The sequence below is a fragment of the Rissa tridactyla genome, chromosome 7 (genome assembly GCF_028500815.1).
Source record: "Rissa tridactyla isolate bRisTri1 chromosome 7, bRisTri1.patW.cur.20221130, whole genome shotgun sequence".
NCBI classification, from domain to species: Eukaryota; Metazoa; Chordata; class Aves; order Charadriiformes; family Laridae; genus Rissa; species Rissa tridactyla.
The window spans coordinates 52,246,808-52,273,928 of record NC_071472.1 but is presented as its reverse complement, the minus strand read 5'-3'; the positions used below and the strand labels follow the sequence as shown (position 1 = coordinate 52,273,928).

General features: G+C 44.7%; 3 protein-coding genes across 12 annotated transcripts in view; 2 read left to right on the top strand and 1 right to left on the bottom strand.

Moving 5' to 3' along the window:
* The window catches only part of ABR (ABR activator of RhoGEF and GTPase), a 40,229-nt gene extending 38,953 nt beyond the window's left edge, over positions 1-1,276 (top strand). For all 5 annotated transcript variants that reach the window (XM_054209181.1, XM_054209182.1, XM_054209186.1 and 2 more), the window contains 2 exons: positions 85-232; positions 420-1,276. In XM_054209181.1, coding sequence (XP_054065156.1) covers positions 85-232; positions 420-509 — 238 coding nt within the window. In that variant the 3' untranslated portion in view covers positions 510-1,276. The remainder of the gene's footprint in view (positions 1-84; positions 233-419) is intronic.
* A 2,800-nt stretch (positions 1,277-4,076) lies between these two features.
* TIMM22 (translocase of inner mitochondrial membrane 22) lies at positions 4,077-22,355 on the bottom strand. Its single transcript, XM_054208259.1, has 5 exons — positions 22,314-22,355; positions 7,470-8,064; positions 6,880-7,076; positions 5,786-5,858; positions 4,077-4,688 (listed from the first exon to the last, which is right to left on the bottom strand). The coding sequence occupies exons 1-5, from the start codon at positions 22,353-22,355 to the stop codon at positions 4,612-4,614; spliced, it is 984 nt and encodes a 327-aa protein (XP_054064234.1). The 3' UTR covers positions 4,077-4,611.
* Positions 7,988-27,121, top strand: part of SPECC1 (sperm antigen with calponin homology and coiled-coil domains 1) — a 98,798-nt gene continuing 79,664 nt past the window's right edge. For 2 of the 6 annotated variants that reach the window (XM_054209035.1, XM_054209039.1), the window contains exon 1: positions 19,045-19,251. The gene's annotated coding sequence lies outside the window, so the exon portion shown is untranslated. Of the gene's footprint in view, positions 8,028-19,044; positions 19,252-19,421; positions 19,561-27,121 lie in introns of those variants that run through there. The other 4 variants (XM_054209037.1, XM_054209031.1, XM_054209032.1 and 1 more) reach the window with 4 other exon arrangements.

Below are 27,121 nucleotides of genomic sequence, written 5' to 3'. Positions count from 1 at the left end.
CCGCCCCGCATCAGCCATGGCTGCCCCCCGCTCCAGGAGAACAGCATTAGGGGTTCACGCTGCCTTTCCCTCCGTACCCCACAGGGTAGCTGAAAAGGAGCCCATCAACAAAATGTCTCTCCACAACCTGGCCACGGTCTTCGGGCCGACACTGCTGAGACCCTCAGAGGGGGAGAGCAAGGCACACCTCACCCTGGCCTCTGACATCTGGTCCCACGATGTGATGGCCCAGGTAAGAGCTGTGCTGGCAGTGTGGGGCAGCAGCCCACACCTGCACCCCTGGGGTGGCGACTGGAGGGGTTTACCCGCCTCTCTGAGTAGATTTGTCACTCTTTGTTGGATGTGGCTGCACAGGGACAAGCTGGGAGGTGGCAGCTCTGCTCTTTTCTGGTCTAACACCCCCCGTTTGCTTGCTACAGGTCCAGGTCCTTCTCTACTACCTGCAGCATCCTCCCATCTCCTTCACTGAGCTGAAACGCAACACGCTTTACTTCTCCACGGACGTGTAGCCTGCAGGGAGAAGGCACCAGCTGCAAACACTCCCAGCTCCCTGCTGGGGGACACGGACTGGATCGCAGCCCCCCGAGGGAGACCGGCCCGGACCCAAGATGGTGCCGCCTGCAGCTCCTGCACAATTGCGTACCAGTGGCCCGGTCCCACCCCAGGCGCCGTGCCTCTCTGTAAAGTAGTCGTGTCTTATGTCCCTTCTTGTGTTCAAGAATTGTTTTTATGTATATTTGTTCAACGGAAGAGGTAGTGACTGACAAGGGCTGTGGACACAGGCATCCCCCTTGGCTAGTTTTCTCCTGGACTCCTTTCTGCCCGCTCACCCCTACCAGGCACCCCTCGTCTCGCCCAGCTCGAAGCCTGCAGCATCCCACGAGTGCCTGTTTCGCTGCCCAGCTCCCCTGCCCCGCACCTGCATGTGCAGCACCGGCTCGCTTCAGAGGCTGGGAGCTCACGGGCTTCCCTCCCCGGTGACGGTGACGACCGGCTCTGCTTTGGCTTGCTGCCTGCGCAAACGTTGGACCCCGTGCCTGGATCCTGCCCTGGCCCGAGCAAACCTGCGACCATGGGAGCAGAGGAGCAGGGTGCTGCTTCCTCCTCGCCACGTTTCTTCTGGGTGCTTTCAGGCCAGTCCCCTCTACAGCCCTAATCCTGTGCTTTGCCTGTGTGTGTGTAGCATGGTGGTTACTTCCCTCGCTGTATCTCGCCTCCGAGTAGCGTTTTGGGATAACCCATCACACAAGGCTGGAGCGAGAGGTGCTGTGCTGGTCTCCGTGCACGGCAGGCTGGAGGGACGGCCAGCCGGGCAGGTCAGCTTCCTCCGCCACAGGCTGACCCCAGGTCTGTGCTCTGGCACCGACAGGGTCCCATCAGGGCATGTGGATCCCACAATTTTCCCATCAAGCCCTGTCAGGGCAGGGAGCAGGGTCCCTGCCCTTTCCGTATGCCCGTATCTCTGCCGTAGTGAGGTGTGCACCCTCGCACCAGCACAGCGCTGCCACAAGGCTTGCTGACGCTGGCTGCGCCCTGCGGCAGAGCCTGCCGGGGCACCAGCATTCTTACCGCGGCCACGAGAACGGGGAAGTTTTTGTTTCCAGGCACCGGGCAAATGGCAGCACATGGCCCTGCCTCGGTGCCCGGCCCAGCCAGGCTGCCCAAGGCGAGTGCTCTGTGCGGCAGCTGGACGGTCACCCAGCCTGGCAACCAGCACAGGGGGATGGGAGGAGGAGAAAAGCCTTCGTGGCCCTCACTAACGGAGGCAGAAGTGCTTCATTTGCTCTTTCTCACAAAGCAGTTGCTGCTGGGTTAGCCGTGCCCAGCCAGCTCAGGTCCGTTTTAGTTAGTGGCTCCAGTGCTTGACCCCCAGGCTGGTGGCTGGAGTTGTCACACCACGTCCCAAGGTAGGACAGCCGCATGCCTGCACTCGCAGCCAGGCTGTGCTCCGTCTGCCCGAGTGCCTGGCTCCTGGCGTGTCCCCCACCCTCCCACACTCCCAGGTAGGTGCTGGTACCTGTTGGGACACAAAACCTTTCGCTCTGTGAGCTGAGTCCATGTTCTCGTGGGAAAAGCCCCCTCCTCAATTGCGTTGGCCCCGTGCTCTCCTGTGCCAAATGGAGATGGATGAGAAGTGACCAAGCGTATCCCCGCTGACAGCGGCATTGCCTTTACCCTCCCGACTAACAGACTGTTCCAGGTAGAGCCCGGCCGCCTGCCACCGATGCACCAGGTATGTCCTAAGCCCACTGCCCCAGGGAAGGCAGTACCTGCCGGCCCCGCACCAGCAAAGCGACTAAAGGAGGGGAGGTCTTTCAGTCCCCCTCCAAAGGGCTCACACTCCAGACCCTGCTCCTCTTGACTACCAGCTAAACAGAAGGGAAACAGCATTGCAGAAAATAACCAGGCGTCTGTCTTGGCCCTGGACCTAGTAAAGGAGGCCGCGTTTAGATCTGACTGCACAACGGATCCCTGTGTGTGTCTGACTTGTTACATGTGTCCAAGTCTCTGTCCGCGATACTGTCATTCCAGATGGAGACTCTGTACAGCCAAATCTCCCCCCCACCCCCGCGACAGTGGCTGGAGGCCTGGTCCATACAGCCCCGGCACAACAGGCTGCGGCCATCCCTGTGACTGGCTTTTGCTTGTCCCTCCAGGAAGGAAAAGAGCGGCGGGTGGGGGGTGGACTCTTGCAGCTACAGGTAGAATAGAACTGTTAATTAATATTTGACTTTCAAAAGTTGTTAAGGATATATTTTTGTTTGTGTTCTGTTTCAATTTCTGTAGATTATAAACTTTAAATGGCTGTAAACCATGTGAGGAGAGAGAAAAAAAAAGTTAATAAAAATGCAAAGCCCCAACATTTGCACAAAAGGAGCCCCGTGGTGTTGCTGTTTGCACTAACTGTTCACCTTGGCATCACAGCTTCTTCGTTTTTCTATCGTGGAAATCTTTCTAGTTGCACTTGAAGCCAGCGGTATAAGCACAGGCATTGCGCCAGGCAATCTTTTAAGAGGCATCTTATGGTTTGGGCTACATCCTTGCATTTCAGTCCATTCTGGAAGAAAAAAACTGGACTGTCTGGAGCCAGCCTGTTTAATCAGCCCCTAATTACTCAAGCTTAAAATTCAGCTGACTTGCACAGCTTCTGGCCTGAGGATACTGAACAGGCACAGCAAGGGCCATCAGGCGATCTGGAAACCTCATCTGATAGATCACATGGTGCTGCCTCTCCACTTCTTCCCATGTGGGAATGGGAGATGATCTGCCTCCAAACTGACCACCGTAATCAGCCAAACCACCCTGCTAGTATTGGCTCTTCCAGGTACGCAAGTGCTGTCACCATTCTGGGATGTCAAACTGTGGATGCAAAGGAGGGGAAGGGGGTGGGAGAACCCTCTTCAGGTGTGCGCGCTGAATCTGAAATCCCGCTGCCTCAAAAAGATGAGGGTGGGTGTTTGTCCTTGCGGAGCAGCTCAACAAAGATTAAAAGCAGCCTAAACTATTCCGAGTATAAAAACTGCCCCCTGAGGTCTGAGAACTGGGCTTGGTTAGACGAACAAGAGGGCTAACATGAATGCAAATCAAAAAGGGAGCAGCTCCTTGAGCTAAAGAACAGATGTTTTGACTTCAGTACCAATGTTCTGCAGAAATAACACTTCACCTTCCCCAGCATAACACTGGGGCACTCGAAGGTGGTACAGGGACGTGATGGGAAACAGACTGTGTGCTAAGTGAATGCCCAGTTATCTGTCTAACAGTGGTTTATTCTCACAACTCCGCTTTCTGGTGTCACCAGCAAACTGCTGGAACTAATGGTGTGAGCCTGAGGCAGTTAAAGCAGTAGCAAGATTACTTGTACTCCCACTGAGAGGTTAAATCAGGCTAGCCAAGTGGCTACAGAGAATTATACTTCTGCAACAACCTCTTTTTTCCCCCCTTAAACGGTTTTGTTCATCTGCCAGTAACCACACGGTTCTAAGGCTAAGGATTCCTTTTTGCTTTTCCCTTTAAGACGTGGTAAAGAAATCTGGCTCTCATCTCTGTGCTTGAAATAAGACAAGTTGTACAGATGGTGGTTTGTCTTCAGCTGGTATTTTAAGAAAAGCCTGGAACAAACTATTTCTCCACAGGATCTTACCTCTCCCCAACAGAGTAGCAAGCTGCAAACCGATAACTGTTAAACACTTGCAGCACGTTCAGATACACGGTAACCTAAATCACTGCATTTCTTTTTTGAAGATTGTCCTCCTGCCTCTTTTGATGCTAGCAACAGACTTAATTAAAATCAGACCCAAAGGATCGAAAAAGCTCAAAGTCCAGGCTTGTTTCCTGGAAACTGACAGTCAGCTGATCCATCCTGGAGATACTGCTCACTGCGCCTGGCTCCATCCTTGCATACTCCCGCAAGTCTGCCCGAAGCAGCACGCCAGGGCTCAGAGCCAGAGTATTGTTAGTCATTCAGGAAAAGCAGCCAACACCATCCAGCTTGCACTGATCAGGACTCCAAAGGCAGCGGAAAGGTAAGCCTGGTGGTTCTTCTGCCGTGATGCAGGCTCTTAGCAGCAGCACTGGAACAAAAGGGAAACTTGCTCCCAAGGGATCCCACTGTTACCGTAGATAGTAATCAATTGCGGCGGAGAAAGCGGCAAATCCACCACAGCCGATAACCCCTGCCTTCAATCCAGCTGCAATGCAAAAAGGGTGGGAAAGAATGAGACAAAACAGGAAAGCTGTTTTACTTCCCAGTAACTAGCTTATGCTGTGCTGGTTTGAAGAGCTTACACCTGCAGGAACTTGGCGGTCCTCTACCAGGAAACACTGGCACCACCACTGCCCAAGCTGAGGGGGGTAAGCTGGCACACATGGGGCTTAAACTACCACGGCTGGACTAGCTCAGCACGCTGGCTGGGTGCTGTGTTGCTGTCTTCCCCCAAGGGCTGGAAGAGAAAATGCCAGTGGTCACTGCTGATTTCAGCGTGCTCTGATCTGAGCACTGCAAGTGGCTTTGCTGTTGAACTAGGGATGGATAGGAAGAGCAGCTGCAGCTTTGAAAGCTCTAAGAGGATTAGGTCCAGGATAGACACAACTTAACAAGCTCAATTAGAAGCACTTTCTTTTCTTTTATGCTCTGTGGACAGGTTTTTTTCTTAGGCAGAGGTGAGAGAAGTTTGATATTTCTGATGAGCAGAGCAGCTCTCTTCCTACTTGGGGCTCTTCTCCAGATGTTGCTAGCACTCAAGGCTTCCCAAAGTCCCTGCTAGTGCCTGCTGGACTAAAATCCCAGTGTTCCTGCTCTTTTACAGCTAAATAGAATTGTCTGATTGAATTGATACATGAGAAAGGAGGAAAGCATTTTACAAACCGTGCAAATTAAGAGTTACTGCCAGTGAAATAGTATATATAAGTAGAGCTCTGTTAAGACAAGAGCTGTACCTTCCGAGAGTTGCTCAGTATGTATTTTTGGCTCCCTCCTCGCGACACCACAGAAGAGTGTGGATAGCTAACACAGTTTCCTGATTTTTTTCTTTCAAGTCACTTCTCTTGATTCTCCTCCAATCTCACTGTCCTGTACAACCAAGCCTTCCCTACACACACGTATCTTTCAAGCTGACAGGAAAGGGATAGAGATAGCATTTCTGCCAGTCTGAAGTACACTCTCAGGTTGACATCACCATAACCTCGTGCAAAGAGATTTGTAGTGTGTGTTCCACTAAAAACACTGCATGCTGCATAACCAAATGGGAGCCTTATCACAGAAATATTGATAGCAGGCACTACCAACCTCTGAAGCCGATTGCTCCTCCTGTGATGCAGCCGCTAATAACACTATTCTTCCAGTCCGACTTTCCACGATACTGTGGAATTAAAAATAAGAGTCAAGAAGTAAATAATCTGTACTAATACCAAGAAAGATTAAATGACCTTCCAGCCCCTTCTCAGCCGAGGATGTTTTTCCCCTCTATTCTCAGCAGATGGCCCCCTGCACTCTCAAACATAAGACTTGCAGGGCCAGGAGAGGAAGGAATGGGTCACCGGGAGAGGTAAGACAAATCTGTATGGTGCAATGCAGTGCTATGGCAAAGATTCTCAGGTGAGCCGATATGGCCCCCAGAATACAGCACTCCGCACTAGCACCAGCTCAGAGATTTCAAAGGCACTATAACCACACGGGTGCAACACCAAGCCTGGCCGTGCAGCCTGGGTCTCAGCACAGGTGAGAGTCACAGCACTCTGCTGACAAAGAGGTGCTATTTCCACAGCCAGAGCACACTAGTTTTTCACCAGGGCAGAGATCCCTCTGTCTCACTCCACTGGACGAGCAGATACACTTTTCTTCTAGATGAGTTAAGAAATAATTGTGTCTTTCAATTAAAAGGCAGTACCGAAATTCATAACTGGCTAATTCTCCTATTTAAGAAAACGGATGATGGATTTACCACTGAGCTGCACAAGGTCATTTCTTGCTGTAGGGGCATGATGAAAACAGGCCCGTTACCTAAGAACTTTCATGTAAGGATCCCTTTCTGCATATGGAATTTTTAGAGGCTCAAATTACCATGTTGCAACTCACAGTTTGATGTTTTAAAGTAACAGCAAGTACTTGTAGCTAGGGTTTTAAAAAGTAACACCTATGCTTGCCAATACATTCAAGACTTGAAATGAAAATGACTTCGCTATTGCGTGATTTTCTGCTCATTCTGTCAGCGAACAGCAGTTCTGAAGACAGATCTCAAAGCTGAAAAGCTTTGATGGCCAAGAAACAGAACAATAAAATCCCCTGTTACAAAGGGGATATACATACTTATTTGGAGCTAGTAAAATAGATTATTAAGTGTACAAGAAAACATTTCTTAATGCTTAGAAGTTATTACTCACAGATTCTACCACACATTCAGTGCAGGAGAACATGGCGCCCACAATGGCGAAGTTCTTTGCGTAGGATATGCCTCGCTGTCCCATATCTTTGAGGACCTCTTTTGCGGTTGGCGTGCGATATGGATCCTTGGGATCAAACCCAACGTTAGTGTCGATGCCAGCTGTGAAGACACCAAATGCGCCTCCCAGAACAAATCCTGTAAAAGACAGAGTATAAAATGAACCTTGGCTCCAGCCGCACGTTCCCCGCAGGCACCGGAGCACCTCCGCTCCCACGACCTGCCAATGCTGCGGCGTGACAGGGGCAGGGCAAGAGCACAAATGGCCTGTCTCCTGATACTACAGACACTGTTGCTGGCACCCTCCTTGCTGCCAGCCCGTGCTGTGCTGAGGAAAGGCTGTGCACACCTCGTCCTTTGCAAGGGAGGCAGGCAGACAAGAGATCCCTCCCCGGGACCTGGGACAGACACTGGAGGAGGTGTCCACGGGACACCTCCCCATCCACCCCTTTACCGACGCCGTTGGGGACACCACCACCACAACCCCGTCCCTCCAGCCTCCCCCGTCTCCCCCAGCCGCCCCCGCCGCACCTCCCACGCAGGCCAGCGCCGCCTTGAAGGCGCAGCTCTCCATGGCCCGTTCCACCATCTTCTGCTCCTCGCTCTTCGGCGGGCTGGGGATGCCGCCGAGGGCGGCGGGGTCCCAGGCGCGGGGCTGCCGCTTCTCCCCCACCAGGTGCTGCAGCAGCAGGCTGTACTGCAGCGGCGTCGGGGGAGGCTCCGGACCGCCCGGAGCGGAGGGCGGCGGCGTTGCCGCCATGACCGACCTGAGACGCCCGCCGCCGCGTCCGGGCCCACTCGAGGCGCCGGTAACGCGGCTCCCGGCAGCCGCGGGGGCTCGCGGGAGCTGTAGTTCTGCTGAGGGGAGGTGCCGGCCGCCCTGCGCCGCTCCGCGACTACATATCCCAGCGTGCTCCGCGGCAGTGCCTGCACGGGGAACTACAACTCCCGGCAGGCACCGGGGGCGGAGGGGGACTACATTACCCGGCGTGCTGCGCGCCAGCCCCCTGGCGGCCGTTAAGACCGCTGCAGGTGAGGTGAGGGCTCCGGCTGCTGGAGCATCCTCCGGAGCGGCGGCGGCAGCAGCAGGTGAGCGCGGCTCCGGCTCGGTCAGCCGGCTCTGGTTCTAGCCGGGGCAGGCCGGCGGTTTCGTCTGGGGTCAGTCGCGGGAGGGCTGAGGTGCCGCAGTGCGGGACGGAGTCTCTCTGCCCTGGCTGAGGTGCGGGGAGGGGGCGGGAAGCCCTGAGGTGTCGCGGCGTCGGCGCCGTCCCCCTGTCCTCCCCCGGTCGTCCTCCCCCCTGACTGACTTGTGGCTGCGCCGGGGTCTGAGGGCAACAGGTCCCGCACCACGGGCGGGCGTAGCTTCTCCCCCTGCCACCCCTCGAGCGGCCGGGACGAAAGAGGAGCGTGAGGGCAGCGGACCCCGGCGGTGACCGGGCAGGAGCCGAGCGCTGGTGCCGGTGCAGGGACCAGCTCCGGCTCAACCCTTGTCCCTGTGGCCCACCTGAGGTGTGGGGAGGCTGGAGCCCGGGCCAGGCGGGGGTTTACCCCAACACCCTTCAGGTGCTGTCTGAGGTGGGAGCTGAAGACCCTTATGGCACCTCAGCGCGCGAGCTCTTAGCCTGAGCTCAGAGAAGGTATCTCTGCTCTTCCATGTTTTCCACAGGCCAGGTGAAAACGCTGGAGTCTCAGGCTGTCTCCTGTTGCCTTTCAGGGGAAACCCTGGTCGTCTCTGGCGTAAAGCAGCAAATTTTACTGCAGGACCTGTATATCTCAAAAGGGCTTAGAGAATAACCAAAATCTGTCTTTCGGTCACAAAACGCAAACTTAGCTCGCGTCAAATCACATAGAAATCTTGGTTCTTGGGTGCTTGTTCTGTTTGATAATGACTTGAGAAGTGTTGCTTTTGTGCTTTTTACCCTTCGTAAATGAGGTGCCGTGAACACTAAAAATCTGCGGGCTTTGCTTGTGTTGCGTTTTGCTTAACCTGTTCTAGTTTCTTTTTCTTGTGGATAAAAACCAGTTTTCTGCTCAGCTCAGCACAAATGAAGGCAGGTATGCCTTAAAAAAATAGCTTTCTTGACTTTTTTTTTTAATATTTTAATTTTAAAAGTTGCCCACAAGTTTTTAAACCCCTGAGAAATAGCTGTGATGTTTTCAGTAGGATACTTCAAAATAGTGTATGTCAATAACTTAAAATTATTTAAAAGATTTAATAATTATTTTTAAACACTGCATTAAGTATGAAATCTTCCTGATACCCTGAAATACAACTCTTCAGAGATCCCGAAGTAATCAATTCTCTTTCTTATTTTTTTTTTTAATCCTTTGCACTTTTTTTTTTTGCTTATGTCTTAGCTTAGGACTGGATATGTATGTTCAAATAACAGTTTAAATTGATGGTTTTATCACTTCAAATCTTTCATGATATGAAGTTCGTTTTCATTAACTTTCCTCTTAAATTCCACTGCCCTCTACTGGCTGGACCAGTAGCGTCCACCTGCCCAGCGCTCTTTCCAGTCTTTTTTTATTCCTTTTTTTTCGTTTGTTTGTTGGCTTTTTTTTTTTAAGGTCAGAAACCGTTTGAAGAGCATGCTGTGAAAATGTACTAAACCAGTATCTTTACAAGGTAGAGAAGGCTGCTGGCAGGATGATCTCCCTAAGGAGCTCTGAACTTTAGATTTCAATCTTCTCCTTGATCCAAACTAACCTAGTTGGGCTGATCTTGAGGTCACGCTGCAAAGCCTATTTTTCAAAGGTACGAAGGGAAAAAAGGTGTGTTAGATTTGGACTCTGAGCACTGAGAGTTTACACGTATAGCTGGGATATTGTTTCGACTGTCTTTTCTCTATTCCCGCATTTTGGAGAAAATGCTGGGTTACTATTTGCTTGTAAATATAATATTTTTACACATAAATGTTTTGTAAATATAACTGTGTAAAATAATTATATTTATTTATAAATATTTGTGTATATAACTATATACGTTATATTCCACCCCCTTAGGTGTTTAACTAGTTTTCTCCTATTCTCTTTCATGCTGTTCTGTGCTCTACATATGAGCAAATACATCTGCTTGAGTACTTGAATAATTTCATCTGCCTGAACAGACTTTTCATGTGAATGAAATCAGATGGAGGATTAAGGCTCGGAGCGAGAATCTGAGAGGTCAACATATATTTGATAAATAAGTTGTTCAAATGAAACTTTCAGCTGTTTCTTTTTTATAAGCCTGTGAACCTTCATTATTGCAGATGTGTGTAGCCAATGCATTTGATCCTCTTCCTTTGCCAGGCTCTTATCTGAATGCTGTTCCTGAAATTACCCTTTCATCTTGGAGCTGTTAAGTCCGGTATAAGAGCTTGGGTTATTTTTAACCTTCCCTAGTCCCAGATATGAAACATTTTCATTTTGTGCGAGAGTGCCTCTTTCCTGTGTGATGACAGCATTAGGTGCAGATGATCATGAGTTTTTCTACAGCCTGCAATGGACGCAATGCTCCAATGTGCTCAGCGTCTGTTTCAGCAGAGGGCAGCACATGGGGATATTAAATAATTGCGTTTCACTTGACCTTTACAGTGACGCAGTCTTTCTCCCACGCTTCAGTGTTCTCCAGACAGGATAAACCTTGGAAATAATGGGGGGGTTTGTCTGAAATTCTGTTTTTGCATACGGCTCGTAGTTGTAGAGTTCCCAGGTTTTGAATAAGCGTTGTGTGTCACTTTTGGCATTTCTATTTTTAAAAAATAAATTTTCATAGCCCTCAACTTTATTTTGTAAAACTGCCAGTTCTACAATCTTTTCTGAAGTTATTTAGCTGTGCAGGAAGTGGCTGAAGGTGGAAGTCAACAATAATTAGATTAAATCCCTTCTTCACTCATGTCTACCTGCGTTCACCTTTGTTTTGGCTTACCAGAACTGTAATGATCCAGGGAATGAGAGGATGAGGGGATAAATTAATTTATATTTTCATGAAAAAAGGAAAAGCCTTCCGTCACACCACAAGTAGAAGAAAGTATGGCTGCTTTGCAGTTGGTCACACTGCTGACCTTCCCTCTTCTTCAGTAAAGAGGTTTCCAGTGGCTACAAAACGAAGTATGCTGCGGCCTGCTGGGCTCTGGTTCTGGCAGCACTGTTTAATGTTTCTATTCTGTAGTCTTCTCATCTGTATATTAAGGCTGATGCTTTCCTACTTCTCATCCAGGTTGTGAATGTAGCATCCTTTTTGTTGTTTAAAAGATTTTAGGTTTGAAAGGACATTGGAGAAGTGCTTTGTGAATTATACCTAAATTCAGTGAAGGAAGGTTGCTTTAACTTCTGTACTTCCCTTGGCTCATATGAGTTTAACCAATTTATTTGTTTGAGAGTGCGGTTTGGTTTTTTTGGTTTTTTTCCTCTTCTAAGCTAGCAAGGCTTTCCATGTTGGAGAATACTGTCACTACCGCAGCAAACAGTTAAAGTACTGAAAAAAGGTTGGACTGTAGCTAGATGGCAAGTGTATAGGAGTTAAAACTGAAAAGGCATCCTGACTCACCTATTTTTTTTTTTTTTTTTCTTTAGGTCAATCTAAGATAGACTGCAGAGGGAGATGTTTCAATAAAATCTCCTTTTAGGATCAGCAGACTTGTTCCTTGTGACTCTGTTCTGTAACTCAGAGAGAAGGAGCAGGATGTGGGTTTTCAAGATGACTATATGATCCTGTCTGCTGTCTTTAACGTTTTATATCTCAAAGCGCATATCCGTTTTGAAATTAAGGTGGTTTCTTTGTGTTTGTCCCACTTCAGCAAGTTATTCCTTCCCCTCTTCACAATTTCCCTAACGTTACACATACTTTTGTTTTTACCTGTGAAATTTGAAATGCACTTGTGTGTCATGGTCTAAAAAAAGATCTGTATAAAGTTTCAGACATCGTCATCTCCCAGGGATTTTAGCTGTTGCTATAGAAGCCCAAATTCTCTTTTGAAAGACCTTTCCAATATAAAGAAGTTGATACTGGGGGAAAGTTGTCATGGAAATATGCAGCAAAAAGAGAAAGGAAATCTCAATTTGATGACTGTTACATAGGCTCAGCTAGCTTGGTGAGGTGGCATCATATCCAGAGATCTGATTCTGCAGATTCTCTTTGTTACATTCCAGTGGACTGGAACAGTACAGACTAGAACCTAAAGAAATAAATTATTTAACACTTATATAACCAAAGATAGCTCCTCAACTCAGTAAACTTCATGTTTACCCAGATTCAAGTTTCCTCCCTGCATAATAACATCTAAAAAGCAGTATGACACTATTCCTTGGGCTACCCAACCCTTCAGAAGGGGAGGCAAGGTCCTCTTGGAGCCAAGTTTGTGGCTGCGTTGCAGGAATGGGGCTCGTCAGTTCCCTGGTGTCAGGCCATTGGGGTTGGTGCAGAGAGGAACGTTATCTGCAGCCACTACTGATGTTCCTCTGTTGGAAGGAACCCCCTCCAGGTGACGTTGGCAGGCCAGGGAATTTCCAGCAGCCTGGTTCTAACATGGGATGAGCTGCAGCACAGCTTTTTATTATGCTTCTGGCAATGACTGCTCTGAAAGGATTTATAGAGCTACCACTATTGAAATGAGGCTTTCAGAAGCAATTTTTAAATGACTAACTAAAAATAGTTTATTCTGCGAGCTTCAGTGCCATTTCAGATTTGAGCTGGAGTCCTTTGTGTCCAGCTAAGTGGTGGTATAAGCAGATCTCTCCTCAAAAATTTCATGTCCACTTACACTATTGCTAAGCCTGGTTGTTTCCCTGGTTTCAAGCTTTTTGTGTTTTTCTTACTAAAGCCTTCTGGTATCTAATAGATGTGATTATGAGTGAGCTGCCTTTAAATATCTATTAGCAGTGTCACCATGGTAACTGCTGTAAGAGTTTCTTGCTGGTAGAAGGTTTCCAGCTCCCCGAGATACAACAGGGCAAAATGCTAGGGCTGTTTTTTTCATGGTTTGAATGAGATCACACACAATAGCAAAGAGATAAAAATAATGCATTTCTTATTTTTAATGACAGTGGAAAGGAATAAGATTGCTTTTGGAGTCTGTCCTCAGCTCAGAGAATAGAGGACAGTTACACGGGCAGGGACAGACCAAGCTTTCCGTGGAGAGCATGCCTTTACCAGCAGACTCCTGCAGGAAGAGGAAAATGTCACTCTCCTCAGCTGAGCCAACACTTGGCCTTTCTTTTGATACTCTCAACAAGTGAACTAATTATTCCTAATGAAGGATGCAAAATCGTGGTATTCCACTTGCCACAGGAGCAGGCAGAGTTGCTGAGTGATTCAGTGTCAAGTAGGAAAAAATTGAGCTGACTTGTGTGTTCTCTCCTCGTTTCTTTTTGTTCCCAAACTGCTGGGTCTTTGCTCCAGGCCTTCAGCTGCCCTGTACCAGGCTAGCAGTGTTAGTTGGGCAGTATCCAGAGTGACTTTCTTGCTGTCCCGGATTTCCTAGTCTTCCTCTCTCCTTGTCTTACCTCTGCTTTCTTTCCCAAGTTCTTGTTGCTTGGCCAATCAATCCTGTTTTGCTCTGTAATGACAGTTGTTTCTGTAGGTTTCTCCACGTGACAGCTTCACTAATGTGCCTCATGCGAACTCTGCCACCTCAGGGGGTTGTTCTGCTTTCTTTTTTTTTTAATGGTAAACAGGTCGCAAACTCCATAGGATACTTCTTCCTTTTCATGCAATCTGTTCTCTTGCTTCATTACCCTCCTGTTTTAGTATCTGCTGGAAACTTTAAATTATCCCTTTCTTCTATAGAAACTTGGAAAGCTGAGCACCTATTTCTGCTGTTCTCCCACTTCATTAGCTGTGCCTGCTGCTTTTGGCATATGGAACTTCTACCTTTTGGTAAGGGAGGCTTCCTTTCGTGTAACAGGCTGTTCGGTGTAGCTCTTCAGTACAAGAAAATGGGAGGCTGAGCTTAGGGACCTCGAGGAAAGGCGCAATTTGCGTTCGCTTTCTATGTCTGTGTGGGAGGACAGCGGGCGTGACAGAGCCAGAGCGGGTGGTCCTGTGCACCTCTGTGGCGGAAAGAGTTCTGCCTGTCTGGAGGATGAGTTCGCGCTGATGAAGTGCTGATATTTGTATCATTGCATGTTTCTTAATAGTTATTTTGTAACACTGCGGTTTATACTTGGAGGATCTCAGTGTTTGGGTACTTCAAATTTCAGCTGCACGGTTAAATTTTTCAAGTGTGCTAAGTTGATTTAAAAGTTTAAGCAGCAGCAAACATGTTCGTTCATACAAGCTGCCTGGAAGCAAGGAATTGCTGATCTTTAATTTAGATTCTCCCTTTTTTTCTGGATTTGGTTATGTCACCGAAGCCAAACTTTTATACTCTGATGGTGGGTGCCTATGTATAACAATATGCATGTCCTTTGCAAAACTTCTGACTTATTCAGCTAAAATCAATGGGCACTGTCGATCCGTACTAGCTTGTGACATTTTATCAGTAATTGAGGTGCCTTTGTTTCTCTACCTGTAAAATAGATGAGTTATTAAGCTACTGCAGTGATTAGCTGATTCTGTTCAAGTAACTTGTAAAAGAACCAGAGAATAAGAACAAGACAGAAACTCTAAGACACTGCTGTATGGGGAATCAAACCTCACCAATGGCTTTTTTTCTGAAATCCTGATCTACATTAGAGGTTTTGTTCATCTCCTGGGACTTGAACTCCTTGTGCTTCATCAGTTTTTTTCTCTGTTAATTTGTCCTAGTTTTTCTTGCTACTGGGCTTCCTGTGATGTACTCGGTGTATCTAGGCATACCCCGCAGTTCTGCTTCCATTCAGGGGCTGTCAGCAGTTCCAGTGCGAGTCCCTTTGAAACAAAGCTGACGACTCAGGTCCTTTATTTGCATCACCCTGAAATGCACCGAAAAGTTCAAAGCAGTGGGGCGTTCCTCCACCATCCCATCAGGGTTTTTTAATTCTAAGGCAGCCTCCAGCACACATCTTCTCCAGCCCTTAATTTTCCTGCACAGCTCTCCATTGTCAGTGATCAGCAAAAATTTAATGAAACGGTTTTCTGTTCAAGGCCCCTTAGCGTTTCTAATGGATACCTGTTGTAACTCCTTTCCCGTTAGGTGATAAAATGCAAGCTTTTCCAGCATGTGATCCCTTTTGGACAATAAGCAAAGGGAGCAAGTGGGGTTACACAGTGTTTTGCTTGTATAGGTAGTAAAACTTGCTGTGCTACTTGTCTATGGTAATTCTCTATGAATTGTTAATAAATGCCACATTATAACCTATATATCAGAAAACAGTGAGGAATAATAAAGAATGGAGATACTCCCTTTCTTCTAAGTCTTTTATTTAGTTATTGAAATAGAAAATTTCAGTTAAGTACAAAAGAACCATGAAAGTCTTATTTTCCCCTTTCAAGGAAGAGTACTAAGTACTGCCTTTCTCACGTATTTAGTTGTATCTGCATTTTGAGTAGAAGGGTGACTGCAGTAAAGCTATCCTTGGTTTGTTGTGGTATCTCTGGTGCCTAAGAAAGTGCAGACATTTGAAAATTGCAGAGAAAAATAAACTTTGGATAAATGCGTGCAAAAGTGATCAGAGACTTTTATTTTAAATATATGAAATACAGTGACTATTCCTTCACCACATGGATTTCCTTCCTCATTTTGCCTTTTTCTGTGGGTTGGGTTTTTTTTTTTGGTAGATAGATGTTTGTTAACTCTTCAGTGTTCTACTCGGAAATGACAGAAGTGCTGAAAAATGCTGGCGCCTCTTACAGACTCTTACTTTTGAAACAGGCAATTTCCTAATTCTATTTTTGACTGACTTAGTGGCTGTTCCCTTGGAAATTTTAAAGTTGTTGTCTGGTCTTCTGAAATTTTGGCAAAAAGCACTAAAGGAAGCAGTTTTTCATCTCCTGTAGCACTCCATGTTCCATAAAACATATCTGCCTTTATTCCAAATGTAACGATTCTAGTCTCTTCCAGCAACAAATATTTTCTCTAGTTGCAGGTCAAAGCTGGTAGCCATGCCACAGGCTGAGACCCTCAAGTATGAGGGCGAGCATGAAGCTGTATAATAGCCTCCTAAGAACAGGGGAGAAAAATAAAATCTGAGTTTCCCAAGTCAGCACACACAGCTTTCTCGCGCTGGCGGAGCCTTTTTGGCAGCAGTTGTAGGAGTTCACTCTCTTTATAGACCCATTTGATCAGCATCATCTTGTTAACTGAACAGCAGTTGTTTTTGTCAAAATGAAAAGTGGTGCCCCGTGATTCATTCTGCAAATGCCCACTAGCTGCTTGAACTTCCTGACATCTGTAGTGGAATTGAGAAAATAAAGAAGTTTGTATCAGTTATGTACAAAAAGGAAGAAAGCATGGAGTAAATGCTGTCCCAAAGCCATGGCCTGACTCCACTAATACTCACTGTCTGATGCAGACTTTCCTTTGTAATTACTTTTGGTTTTATAACTCCAGACAGTAATGTTCCAAGCTTTATAACTGAATTAGAGACTTGCTTTAAAAAGACATTGTTATTGACATAATAACCTTGTTTATGGAATTTCTCTTCTCTGTAATTAAGATTGTTGCGTGCACCAAAGCAGTTAAATATAGCATAAATATCTGTAAATGCAAGGATATTTTAAATCTTATTCCTCGTGTGAGCCTTTTTTTCGACACACTCTTTCTGTGCATTTGCTCCTCAAACAAGCTATGCCACTAGAAATTCTGCCCTTTGCCCATTTCGTTAAGTTTTGTCTCATCTATACTCATTCTTGTAAAATGGCACAGGCAACGCAGGATGCAACATAAAGTGTTTGAATTCCTGAAATACAGTATTTTTAAAGGTGTGTTGGTTAGTGGCTTATTCTCACGTACCTTGTTGTAGAGCTAGTGGATTGAACAGCATGCAAGCAACATGCTGTTACTTGGTCTGTCAACCGAATTTACCAACTGGGTGAGAACCTGGCAGATTCTTTAAAAAAGTTTATATCACTTATTGAAATTGTTTTCTCACCCTGGCTGTGTGAAAGTAATTATGGTTAAGGCCCTGGACAGGCCACAGGCTTTCTCTGTGAGCCTGGCCAACTCATTTTAGCTGTCTGTCTGTTTCTGGGCTTTGTTCATTAAACAGGCGATTTTTCAATTCAGAAGGTTTTGTGCTGCTTAATTCTTTGGTCTAAGTAAAGAGATCAGATAATTATAGCAATAAGTGCTACCAGAAAACCTCTAAATAAACAAATCTACTGTCTGGTCTTGTTGGGTTTGGGGAAATTATACGCCACTATTCCAGCCTGTCTACCAAAGCTGAAGCATGTAAATGCTGTGACTGTCTCTGTGCATCCAAGCATTTTCATTTTTAGGTTTTGGTCAAGTTATATTTATCAAAGCTAAAAATATCTTTGCGAATGAAATATAGTAGCTCATCTCCTCTCCCCACTCCCCTCACTTCAGTTCTTTATTTCCCTTGGCTGAAGGATAGGAAAACCTGTGGAGCTGACAATGCTGTTCCCTCACTGAGCCTGTACGAACTCACCAGCAACGGCAGAGACAGGGTGCTGCAGTCCAAAAAGTGTGTGTGTTTTCTTCAGACAAAGAAGCTTTTCAGCAAGGTGTATGCAACTGATGTCCCTCCCGTTTATGAGTTCTGGGTCCAGGGATCTGCAGTCATTTGCGTCCAAGTCAGTATTTTTCAGCTGTATATGTTCAGTTTTGAAGGTAGTCCATAGTCAAAGCAGAGGGAGTGACTTGCAGTCCCTCCACTGGGTACCTAAGTGACCTCACTGCCTATGCGTGTATCAGTGTAGTGTCACTTCCTCAGGGAGGAGAAATACAGTTCATGTAGATCACAGTACCTACAAGAACTTTGTTAGTATGAGTGACAAAATACTGCCTTCTTATCTGAGCTATGAATTACCTCAAGACCTCTAAATGTTATCCATTATGTGTTTTTATACATCTACGTTCTACCTGTGATCATACGGCCTGTACTCAGGTACTGAAGAAACTGGCAAGGTAGGCTGGTTACAAAGATTGGTACTGCGGGTGTCAGTGAACTTGGAATAGTACCTGGCATGATTGGTTCAGTGTTTAGGGACTTACAACTAATAATGTATGCTTGAGACTGCCAAATAAGTCATAATGTGGTCTTTTTCTTGTTCTGGCGTTTTAAGATCTGAAGGTAAGAATTCCTCACTGTTAAGAATATCATGAGAAATTTGGATCCCAAGTCCATAACCTTCAGAAGGGATTCAGCTTGGACTTAGCCTGTGTCTTAAGGTTTGGTTACTCTGTGATAACAGTACTCTGCAATAACAGGTGCCAACACTGAACTGAAAACATAAATTTACTCTTGGTATAACAGTACCTTCCTTTAAGCCTCTTTGGCACCTAGAGTGAGGGGTTCCAGAGGGTGCAGTAAGGTTCAACTATTCAGATGCAGCAACTCTTTTAGGCTCATCTTGTAAATCTTCCCTGTCTCTCTATTATGAGACTACTACCATAGCATTAACATTGCATACATACTACGTCCACCCTGCTGGGAAAGGATCCCTCTCTGCAGTTCAGGACTGTAGTCACAGTCTGAATGTCTTAGGTCAGAGACATCAGAGAGTGAACAGCCCCCTCTCTGGACAGAGTTGAACTAAAAGTCCAGTTCTAAACACCCTAGGCTTCTGTGTTTGAAACTCAGATTGGATTTCTCTTTGCATCCCCTCTGTTTCCTCCAACTTGATACTATCTTTGCCTGCTTTAACTCTGTTAAGACCTCTGGCCCTTTTCTTCCTGTCTTCAGACACTAAATTCTCTGCAGAAAGCTTAAGAAAGGGGAACATTCTTGAGCATTGCTCACTCTCGTCCCTTACTTGCCCTCTTCTAAATAGAGAACAGATTGACATTTCTTGGGCAGCTCAAGAGAAGTCACTCAGGACTGATTCTAGTTACTTCTTGTGTAAAAGCCTCTGTCTTAATGTATCTTCCCTCCCTGCATGCACACACTCTTCCACTTTTTTGCAGCAATGACGGAGGCAAGGGAAATGTTGTAAGGTGTCCTGGCTGTGATTGCTGGCGCTCGGGGGGCGAGATTATTAGCACGGAACATAAAAACTTCTGAAAGCTGCTTCTGCGGTTTCCTCTGAAAAATGCCTTCTTTCTATGGCCGCCTCCTTGCCCTTCCAACATTGCATATACCACATGTTTTTACTTGATTGGATCATGCAGACTAGTCTGGGTTTTATGCTCTCTGCCCGGTGTCCAGTTCTACTGTCGGGGATGTTGGAATACTGAAAGACACTCTTCGTCTGCTTTACAGATTGAAGCATCGCAGTGTTTTGAAGGTGGGTACAAATGGCTTTCTTGCATAAATCTTCCTTGCTTTGATGAAAATATAATATTTCTCATTCCCCTGAGTAAGCAAGTGTGCATGTGTGTGTGCGTGTGAGTGCTGAATGCCAAAGCGCTGGTGAAGCCAGCTTGCTTCCGTATGTGAATCATTTCTCAAGCAGCTCTCTGTGTCTTGCTGCAATGTGGTTTTCCTCTCAAGGAAGCACTCAAGTCCTGAATTTTCAGTCTGGCTTACACATGCTGACAGAAGCTAGTGGGAGACAGTTTTCTTTTTAAAGCAGAAAAGAGGACAAGCTTTTACTGTAAGTATTTTAATATCTTTTATTTTTTTAAGGTGGGAATCATATTACCTCTAGAGGGGTTCTAGGATCAGTAATGTATTCTTAGAGTGAATGTTTGCTCAACAACACTTTTTCTCATAGTATTTCACTCTAAAACTAAATTGCACGAAACAAAAAATGTACGGTGCAAACAATAACGCATTAGCTGAAAATGGGCTGGGGGTGGTCTAAAAGCCATTGCAACAACAACAAAAAATCACACTATGTGAGTCTGTGAGCTGGCTACTGTATTTTTCTTCTGCTCAGCTAGATAGCTTTAATGACAGAAGGGCTGAAGCTGTGTCTGCACGTGGTTCTGCTTTCTTCTCTGGCAATTTAAGGTTGTGCTCCAACAGTTAAACGAAGCAGGAGCGTGAGCAGACTTTCCTCTGCTACTGCATGTTCATGTAGTCCAGTCAAGAAAGGGCAGAAAGGAACAAGCTGCTAAGCAAGTGGGTTTGGCAGCTCGCATCTCTGCAGGGGATCAGTGAAAGCATTGGGGAGCACGCCAGATGGGAACCCTCTTACAGCACTACAGCAAAAAGCTGTTCAGATTCTCAGCAGGACCCTTTAATTAGAGCAGTTTAACAGTTGTCCTTAAAATTGTACTGTGGACTGAAGCTTGATCATAATAACAATAGTAATAATAATAGCATTTATATAGCATGTAATATGGCAAAGTTGTAGAGATGTTAATTAAGTCTTGTATGTGTAGCGTGAAAGATGACTGGTAGAACTGGTTTGAAAACAGGGATTCTCTACCCCTTCCTCTTGTACACAGTCTAAGTTCTCCTAGATGTCCCTTACTAATCCCTTCTGTCTCGCCTCCAAAAGGGACTGTTTTGCATGTTCCTCTTCTATTCTTTCTAACTTATAGAGTGCTCTCTGCCCCTGTAACCTCAGCAGGAGAGAGGATGTTTGATTTTGCTGAAATACGGTTTTCTTTGTCTGCACAACTTGCCAGGTAACTAACACAAGAATACCTCATCCTAACGTGCACATCTGTATGCACTAACCCTTCCCTTTCTAGTTCAGTTCTAAAACAATTTAATTTCATTACGTAGCCCACCAAGGTGGGTCTTTCAGTCTATAAGTGGTCCCTTAAGTAACAGTTGTAAACAGTTAATACTGTTGCCTAAATCTGTTTGGTTCCTGTTCAATATGAATATTTTTAAAATGCAGAAGTCCTCTAGTTTCTCCCGCAGTTTTGGAGTTATGTCCTCATCGTTGCAAAGAACCCTTTGTGTTAGAAGTTCATGTTGTCACTTATAAATGTTTAGAAGTTCTCAGTTTATTAACTTTAATAAGTGGTCTATTCTGCACTTTAATGGAGGATAAATATCTCCTTAAGGGATAGTTTCCAGATCTCAGTTATTTCTCTGCATTGTGATGGATGGAAAATGGGAGTCAGGGAAACATCCCAGCATGTGGCAATCTGTGGGGTTGCTCACTTGCACGCTGTGTGACAGATGTTGATTTGTCTCATCTTTACTTTTTTTTTCTGTGGGGTTGCTCTCCAAGACATGTGAATGAGCATATCTTCATAAGTATGTTATTTACTGAACAATTATGATCCCATTTTTATAAATGGAAAAACTAAGGCAAAGAAAGATTATGTGGCTGAGGGAGTGCAATAAATCTATGCTGGAGCTGAGGGTAGAATTGGGTGGAATCCCAAACCAGCTCATTGACTGTGATGTTGTCCCTCCGTGCTTTGAGGGGACAGGGAACCCTCCAGCCTGTGTGCATGTACCAGTCAGGATTACTGTGTAGTCACATGCTGTGCATCTCTATCTGACATTCCAAAAAACACGATCGTTCCTTCTTTCTTGTAGATGTATCTACCATCTATGCTACAGAAAAATGTAATGACAGGTAATTATTAGGCAAACCACTTGTAATTATTCTTAATTTCTTTGGCAATTATATAGCTCTTGCTCTATCTAAAATGAAACCTTCTCTTCTTCTTTCTTGCGGATTGGCAAAACATGAAGTATTAACAGCATGTGTCACTTGCTTTGTGCTGTATTCACTGGGACAGTAGTTCAAAGAACCTGGATTAATGACCAGTAGCTACCTTGAAATGGTTCTAAAACATTTTGTTTTCAACCTGCAATATACTGAACATAAATTAGGCCCATCTATTCAGGATGGAGTCATATCAGGGAAAGCCCAGAGTGACCTAATTCTTTGCAATTATAACATGGTTGTGACTTCAAAAAGGAAGTGTGGAATCAATGCATCATTTTTACACTTCCTGAGTCTCTCCTTTGACTTATGTCTCCACAGGGCAGATGGCAGATGTTAGCACAAAGTAAACTGATATACTTCCCCTGCTTGCCATACATTGAAGTAATGAGGGAACTACAACTTATGAAAAAGCATTCTCCAAATTCTGTAGTGTGGAATCACTTCCTAGATGTAGTTTTGATGTGACTTGATAAAATTTATTGCATAGCCTCTCTGTATGTGTTCTGCCACTACATGCTTTCACGTACACTCTCCCAGTATGAGAATATGCTGCTCCTGCCTGTCAGCCTTCCTGCAAATGCATGTTGCCACCCTACCGTTCTGATTTGGTTTTTTCCTTGTGTGCATCCACCAGTAATGTGATGAACATGATTCCAAATTGCCACAAGTCTACATCTCTGTCCTGGAGTTAGTGAAAGATCATAGCAGTCTTTTGTCCTTTCAACCTTACCAAGACAACGCATCTACTTAAACCAGAGAAGTACGGTGGGCTGTTTGCTGATAGCCAGCGTACAGGTGTGCTTCATGGTTTCTTCAAGTATCACACTGTCCAGCTGGGTAGCTGCCCCTGTCCTTCTGGAGGGCTAAGGAACAGAAAATTACAGATAGGTTGGAATTTTTGTTTCCTTATCCCCATCTTGTTTATAAGATCAGGGGTCATAGGGAGGTAGCATGGTTTCTCTTCTGAGATGTGTAATGGTGACTGGTTAGGCAATCAGTGGGAGGGAGGAAGAGATTGAATATCCATGTACGAACAACGTAATTTAAATTACAGGAGCAGCATGTTCCCAGACATGTCAAAGTACAGCTTTGGCTTGATTTTTCAGCATCAGTCACTGTGCTGGATGAGAGTTCTGGGTATTTTACCTAGAGAAGCAGCACAGATACCTGTATTAACAAGGACAAGAGAAATGCAGCTAAATAAATCCTTTGTCCGTACGCAAACATGAGGATTTTTTTTTAATTTCAGCTTTTTTTTAATGGGATCTAACTAAGAATAAAAGATTGACAAATCCAAAACTCCAGGGAGAACTTCTGTGGAGGAGGGTGGGCAGAAGGTTTTGCAATGTTCTTCTCTGTCTGTGCCTGGAAAAGTCATCAATGACCCTAATGGTTGCTGTGGGAAGAGGATTTTCTTTTGAGCTGTGTTGAGATATGGAGTTTAGCAGTTGTTGGGATGGTTTCAGAAGCTGAGTTGATGGCCAGAAACCTGTCATTTGTAGCTAGCTGGAACTGTCCTCACCTAGGGCATTTCTGATGTAATTTACACATCCTTGTAACGTTTTGGTATGTTTATATACTAGTTAATAAATAGCCATTTTAGAGAATTATGGAAAACACATTAAGGAAATAAGCAAGAAACTCCTTAAACAACACAAAAATGTCAGATGAGCCTCTTATCACTGTAACCAGAGGTAAAGAAACTTTGTCTTTGGGAGATCCAAGGGAATTTCCGTTGTCTGTGTGGTTCTGTCTAATACCATGAAGGGAAAAGAACTGGCTCTGCAGGAGTTGCTTATGCTGTAGAGGAAGGGAGCCATATGCCCTGTAAAGAAAACTCTCATCTGATGCCATATTGAAAGTGCTCTTCGGAGGCTTTTTTTTTTTGAGTCCTACAGAAAAGCAATTAAAACAAACCAAAGAAAACCAAAACCCAAAAGAGTAATTTTGATGAGGCTACAATCTTTGGGCGACCTTAACACGATGAAGATTTGGAAGATATGACTCTTAAGCTAATCAGAGCCACTGATGGTTAAATCCTGGGAATGGTATTTTGTTTTGTATTTCCCCAATGATTAATTGTGTGACTTTGGGCATGTATGTGTTTCTAATTTCTGTGTATTTGTTTGAAACCTAACATTTACCAACACTTTTAACTCCTTGCAAAAGCATCTGTATTCTGTAAGTGCCTAGCTCTATTATTATAGTACACTTTTCTCCACTCTTGAACATTTAAAAAAAACCCAACCAACCACCTTTGCTTGAGGCATGCATAAAACCAGCAGAATTTGTCCTGCTGTAGCATGCAGTCTGGACATGAAAACTTCCAAGTGATGTCTTGTCTCCTGGTAATTTACTAGCAAAACATGAAAATTCAGCTGCAAATGAGACTACAAAGCAAGTCTACTGAGGCAGACCAGAGGAAACTGATGCTTAGTGTTTGGGGTCGGGTTTATAAGTGATTCTCTTTTTGTCCAGCAAAACCAAGAAGGCCCTTAGAGATGAGGGTCTGGGAAACGGGCATATCTTGTCTGTTCCTTTGGGTTATGTTTGAGTGGAAGAAAGCGGTCTGGCTTATGATTATTTTTTTTTGGGGGGGGGGGGGGCTTTTTAATCCAATTCTAATGAATGCTAAGCTTTGTACCAGCAAAAATCCAGCAAGTATCTCTACTTGGAGGAGTAATGGAGGAAGGTTGCACTGAGTTAGCCTCAAAGACACTAAAAACAAGGTAACAGAAACCAGAGAAAGGAGAGGATGGATGTGTTAAGTACAGAAATACTGCATGCTGAGCGGAAAGGAGCAGATGCCTAAGGAAAGCTACTAAAGATGACCAAAAGAGTAAACAGTTTGGTTTTAATTGTTAGCCTGGTCTTATTTCCAAATAGGTTTTTTTTTTTTATCTTTGCTATCTATCTCCAAGTTATCCATTACTGTGTTGGACTATCAGCTTCCCAGGTTTGTGACCCTGGCTTGATTCCTGATATCAGCTAAGAAATCAAGATGAGTCATATGGAAGCATCTGTCAAGGCTGAAAATTGTTGTTTAAAGTGAATTGATGTGAAAGGCAGAAAAGAATTCTATTTTAGCCCAGCTGGCTATCCTGCCATATAGCTTCCTACACGCTGCTAGAAAATGCTTTACAGTTTACTGAACTTGTTAGATATTTCTATGTTCCAGTTGATAGTTTGTCTGAAAATAGCAGAGATTGATTAGGTTGGAAGGAAAATAGTATAAGCATGATGCAGATTTTACATGCTAAAAAAAAGGCAAAAAAAAAAACCTCAAACCAAAAAAACAAACAAACAAAAAACCCCAGAAAACTGTGCTTTGATTTCATGAGAACGTGTAATAAAGGTTCTAGAATAGTCTGACTTTTTAATGTAATGAAAAGCAATTGAATTACAGCAAAATGGCACTGGGAACTGTGGGTTTTAACCCACCAAATTCAGACTTCTGTCCTTTGAGATCCTATCTGCAAAATTGGTTCTCCTGACCTCATTTTTCAGAAACACTGGGCATTCACAAATCTCAATGAACCTGCCATCTGGTACGTTACTCTCCAGATCTAGTTATGAGTTTTCATCATTCTTTATTTCATTCATTTTCCCAAAGAAACTTGAATGACTCTGCTTCAATTTGACTGTCCTGTGAGCAAGTAGCACTGACATGAGCACCAAAACCTACGTTGCGTCAAGTCTGTGGGGTACAGATAACTTGAATCTCTAGCCCCCCAGCAGGGATTTTCCTATGTAACTTCATTTCTGCAGATATGCTATTTTTCATTCTCTTAATTGCATAACTGCTAAGTTTCTTGACTGCTAAATAATATTACTTGTCACCACTCCAATCAGCCTATCTATTCTTTTTAGTTATTCAGAGCAAAATAGCCCTTAATAGTAAGCAGAATGTGTTTCCTAGAAGTTTGTTCTACAGGACTGGTGAATTACTCCTTTGATGGATAGCCAAGTCATAAGATCCAAGAGACCTAGCGTTGTTTCTGCTGATGCTGACTCCCTGTGAGAGTTAGGATAAAGTCTTAATCCAGTTTTTCTAGACATAAAATGGGAACAATTCTAGGCTGGTTCTAAAGGCTTTTATTAATACATGCATGTGGACTGACTAATAAAGAAATGTCTGGGTTCTCAATCTTCAATAAAACAGTAAAATTTCAAGTAAAACGGACTGTCTTTCCACAGTAAAACTTCTCCCAACTGCCAAAATAGTCTACATCAAAAACTTCCAAACACCCTTTAAAAATACCAGTGAGAAAGGATGAACTATATAGCATGGCCTGAATTTGTAAAGACTGATGCCTGCAGGGAATTCTGAGCATTACTGAGAGCAAAAGCTTTGTCAGGACTGGCTTTCTGTTTTTGTAAACCCTCTGATTATCTCATTTGAAGCACCTGTTTCAGAGGAGAGGGGTATACAGACACCCCTCTGCTTCTTACAGCACTTCTGAGTGTAAAAGATTTTAAAAATGAACAAACAAACAAAAAAAAAACCCCGATCCCTGCGGTTTGGAAGGGACAGAATAGAACTGATTTTTCCGCTCTGAAGCAACGTATTGTTGGCATGAGCCTTCATTTACTTCAACATGGATCTGCTTCTTATCTTCAGTTTCTGCATGTTTTCAGAGTACAGCTCCAAGCAGGGCATGCTACAGGGACTTAATTGTGGCCCACTAGTGAACTGCTGTGGCTGGTGCCAATGAAAGAGAGACTTTGAATCTCGGGATGGCGGCATTCTGTTTGCTTCCTAAGGAAAGTTCCCTGTGAAAAGTGAAGGGGAAAAAAAGAAAAATAAAATCATAGAGCTCCAGGCGTTGCTCAAAGTGAGTCATCTTCTGGGAGAGTGAGCAGAAGCATGTCTCATCTGAAACGTATTGAGACATAATGGGTGTAAAACTAGTGATTTTTGTCGTTGTATTTGCAAAAGCAGCTTGGTTGCATCTCTTGTGGAAAGCTACTTCTCTTTCAGATTTCTCTATGGGTAGCCTAGAGATCGAGTCATGATCTTTCTGGGGTCCTTTCAGAAGGAAATGCTGATATTTAGTTAAAGTATATCAGGCTTACTTCTATCCCTATATTCTAAAGCTACTGGGAGCCATTACCAGGCGTCAGCTTCACAGATGCAGAAAGGCAGGTACACAAGGCTTGGAAGGTTGTGTGCAAATGGGTGTTGAACAACATTCTGTTATAGTAGTTATGCTACAAATCCATACGTATTACCTCTGTCCTGACTTGTGAGAGGGACAGTCTTCCAAGATGCATTCAGCTGTGGTAAGTTAGTGGTGGTGCCTCCTTCAAGGGCAATTTATGACAATGATTGGCTCCTTTCAAAGTCATTTCTGCTGGCTCAGAAGGCTGGTCTTTGCAAGCCACTGTTAGCAGCCTTGTCCTGAAAAGCACATTGAGGAAGCAGAGGCTGCCATTTAGGTGTTGCACTGCTCTGACAAGCTGCTGCCTAGTGTAAGATTTGGATTAGAAGAGTAATTTTAGGTGTATTTTAACACAAGCATCTTCAAAAATGTTTTTTTTTAATTATTTTTCTAGATTTAAAAATTATATT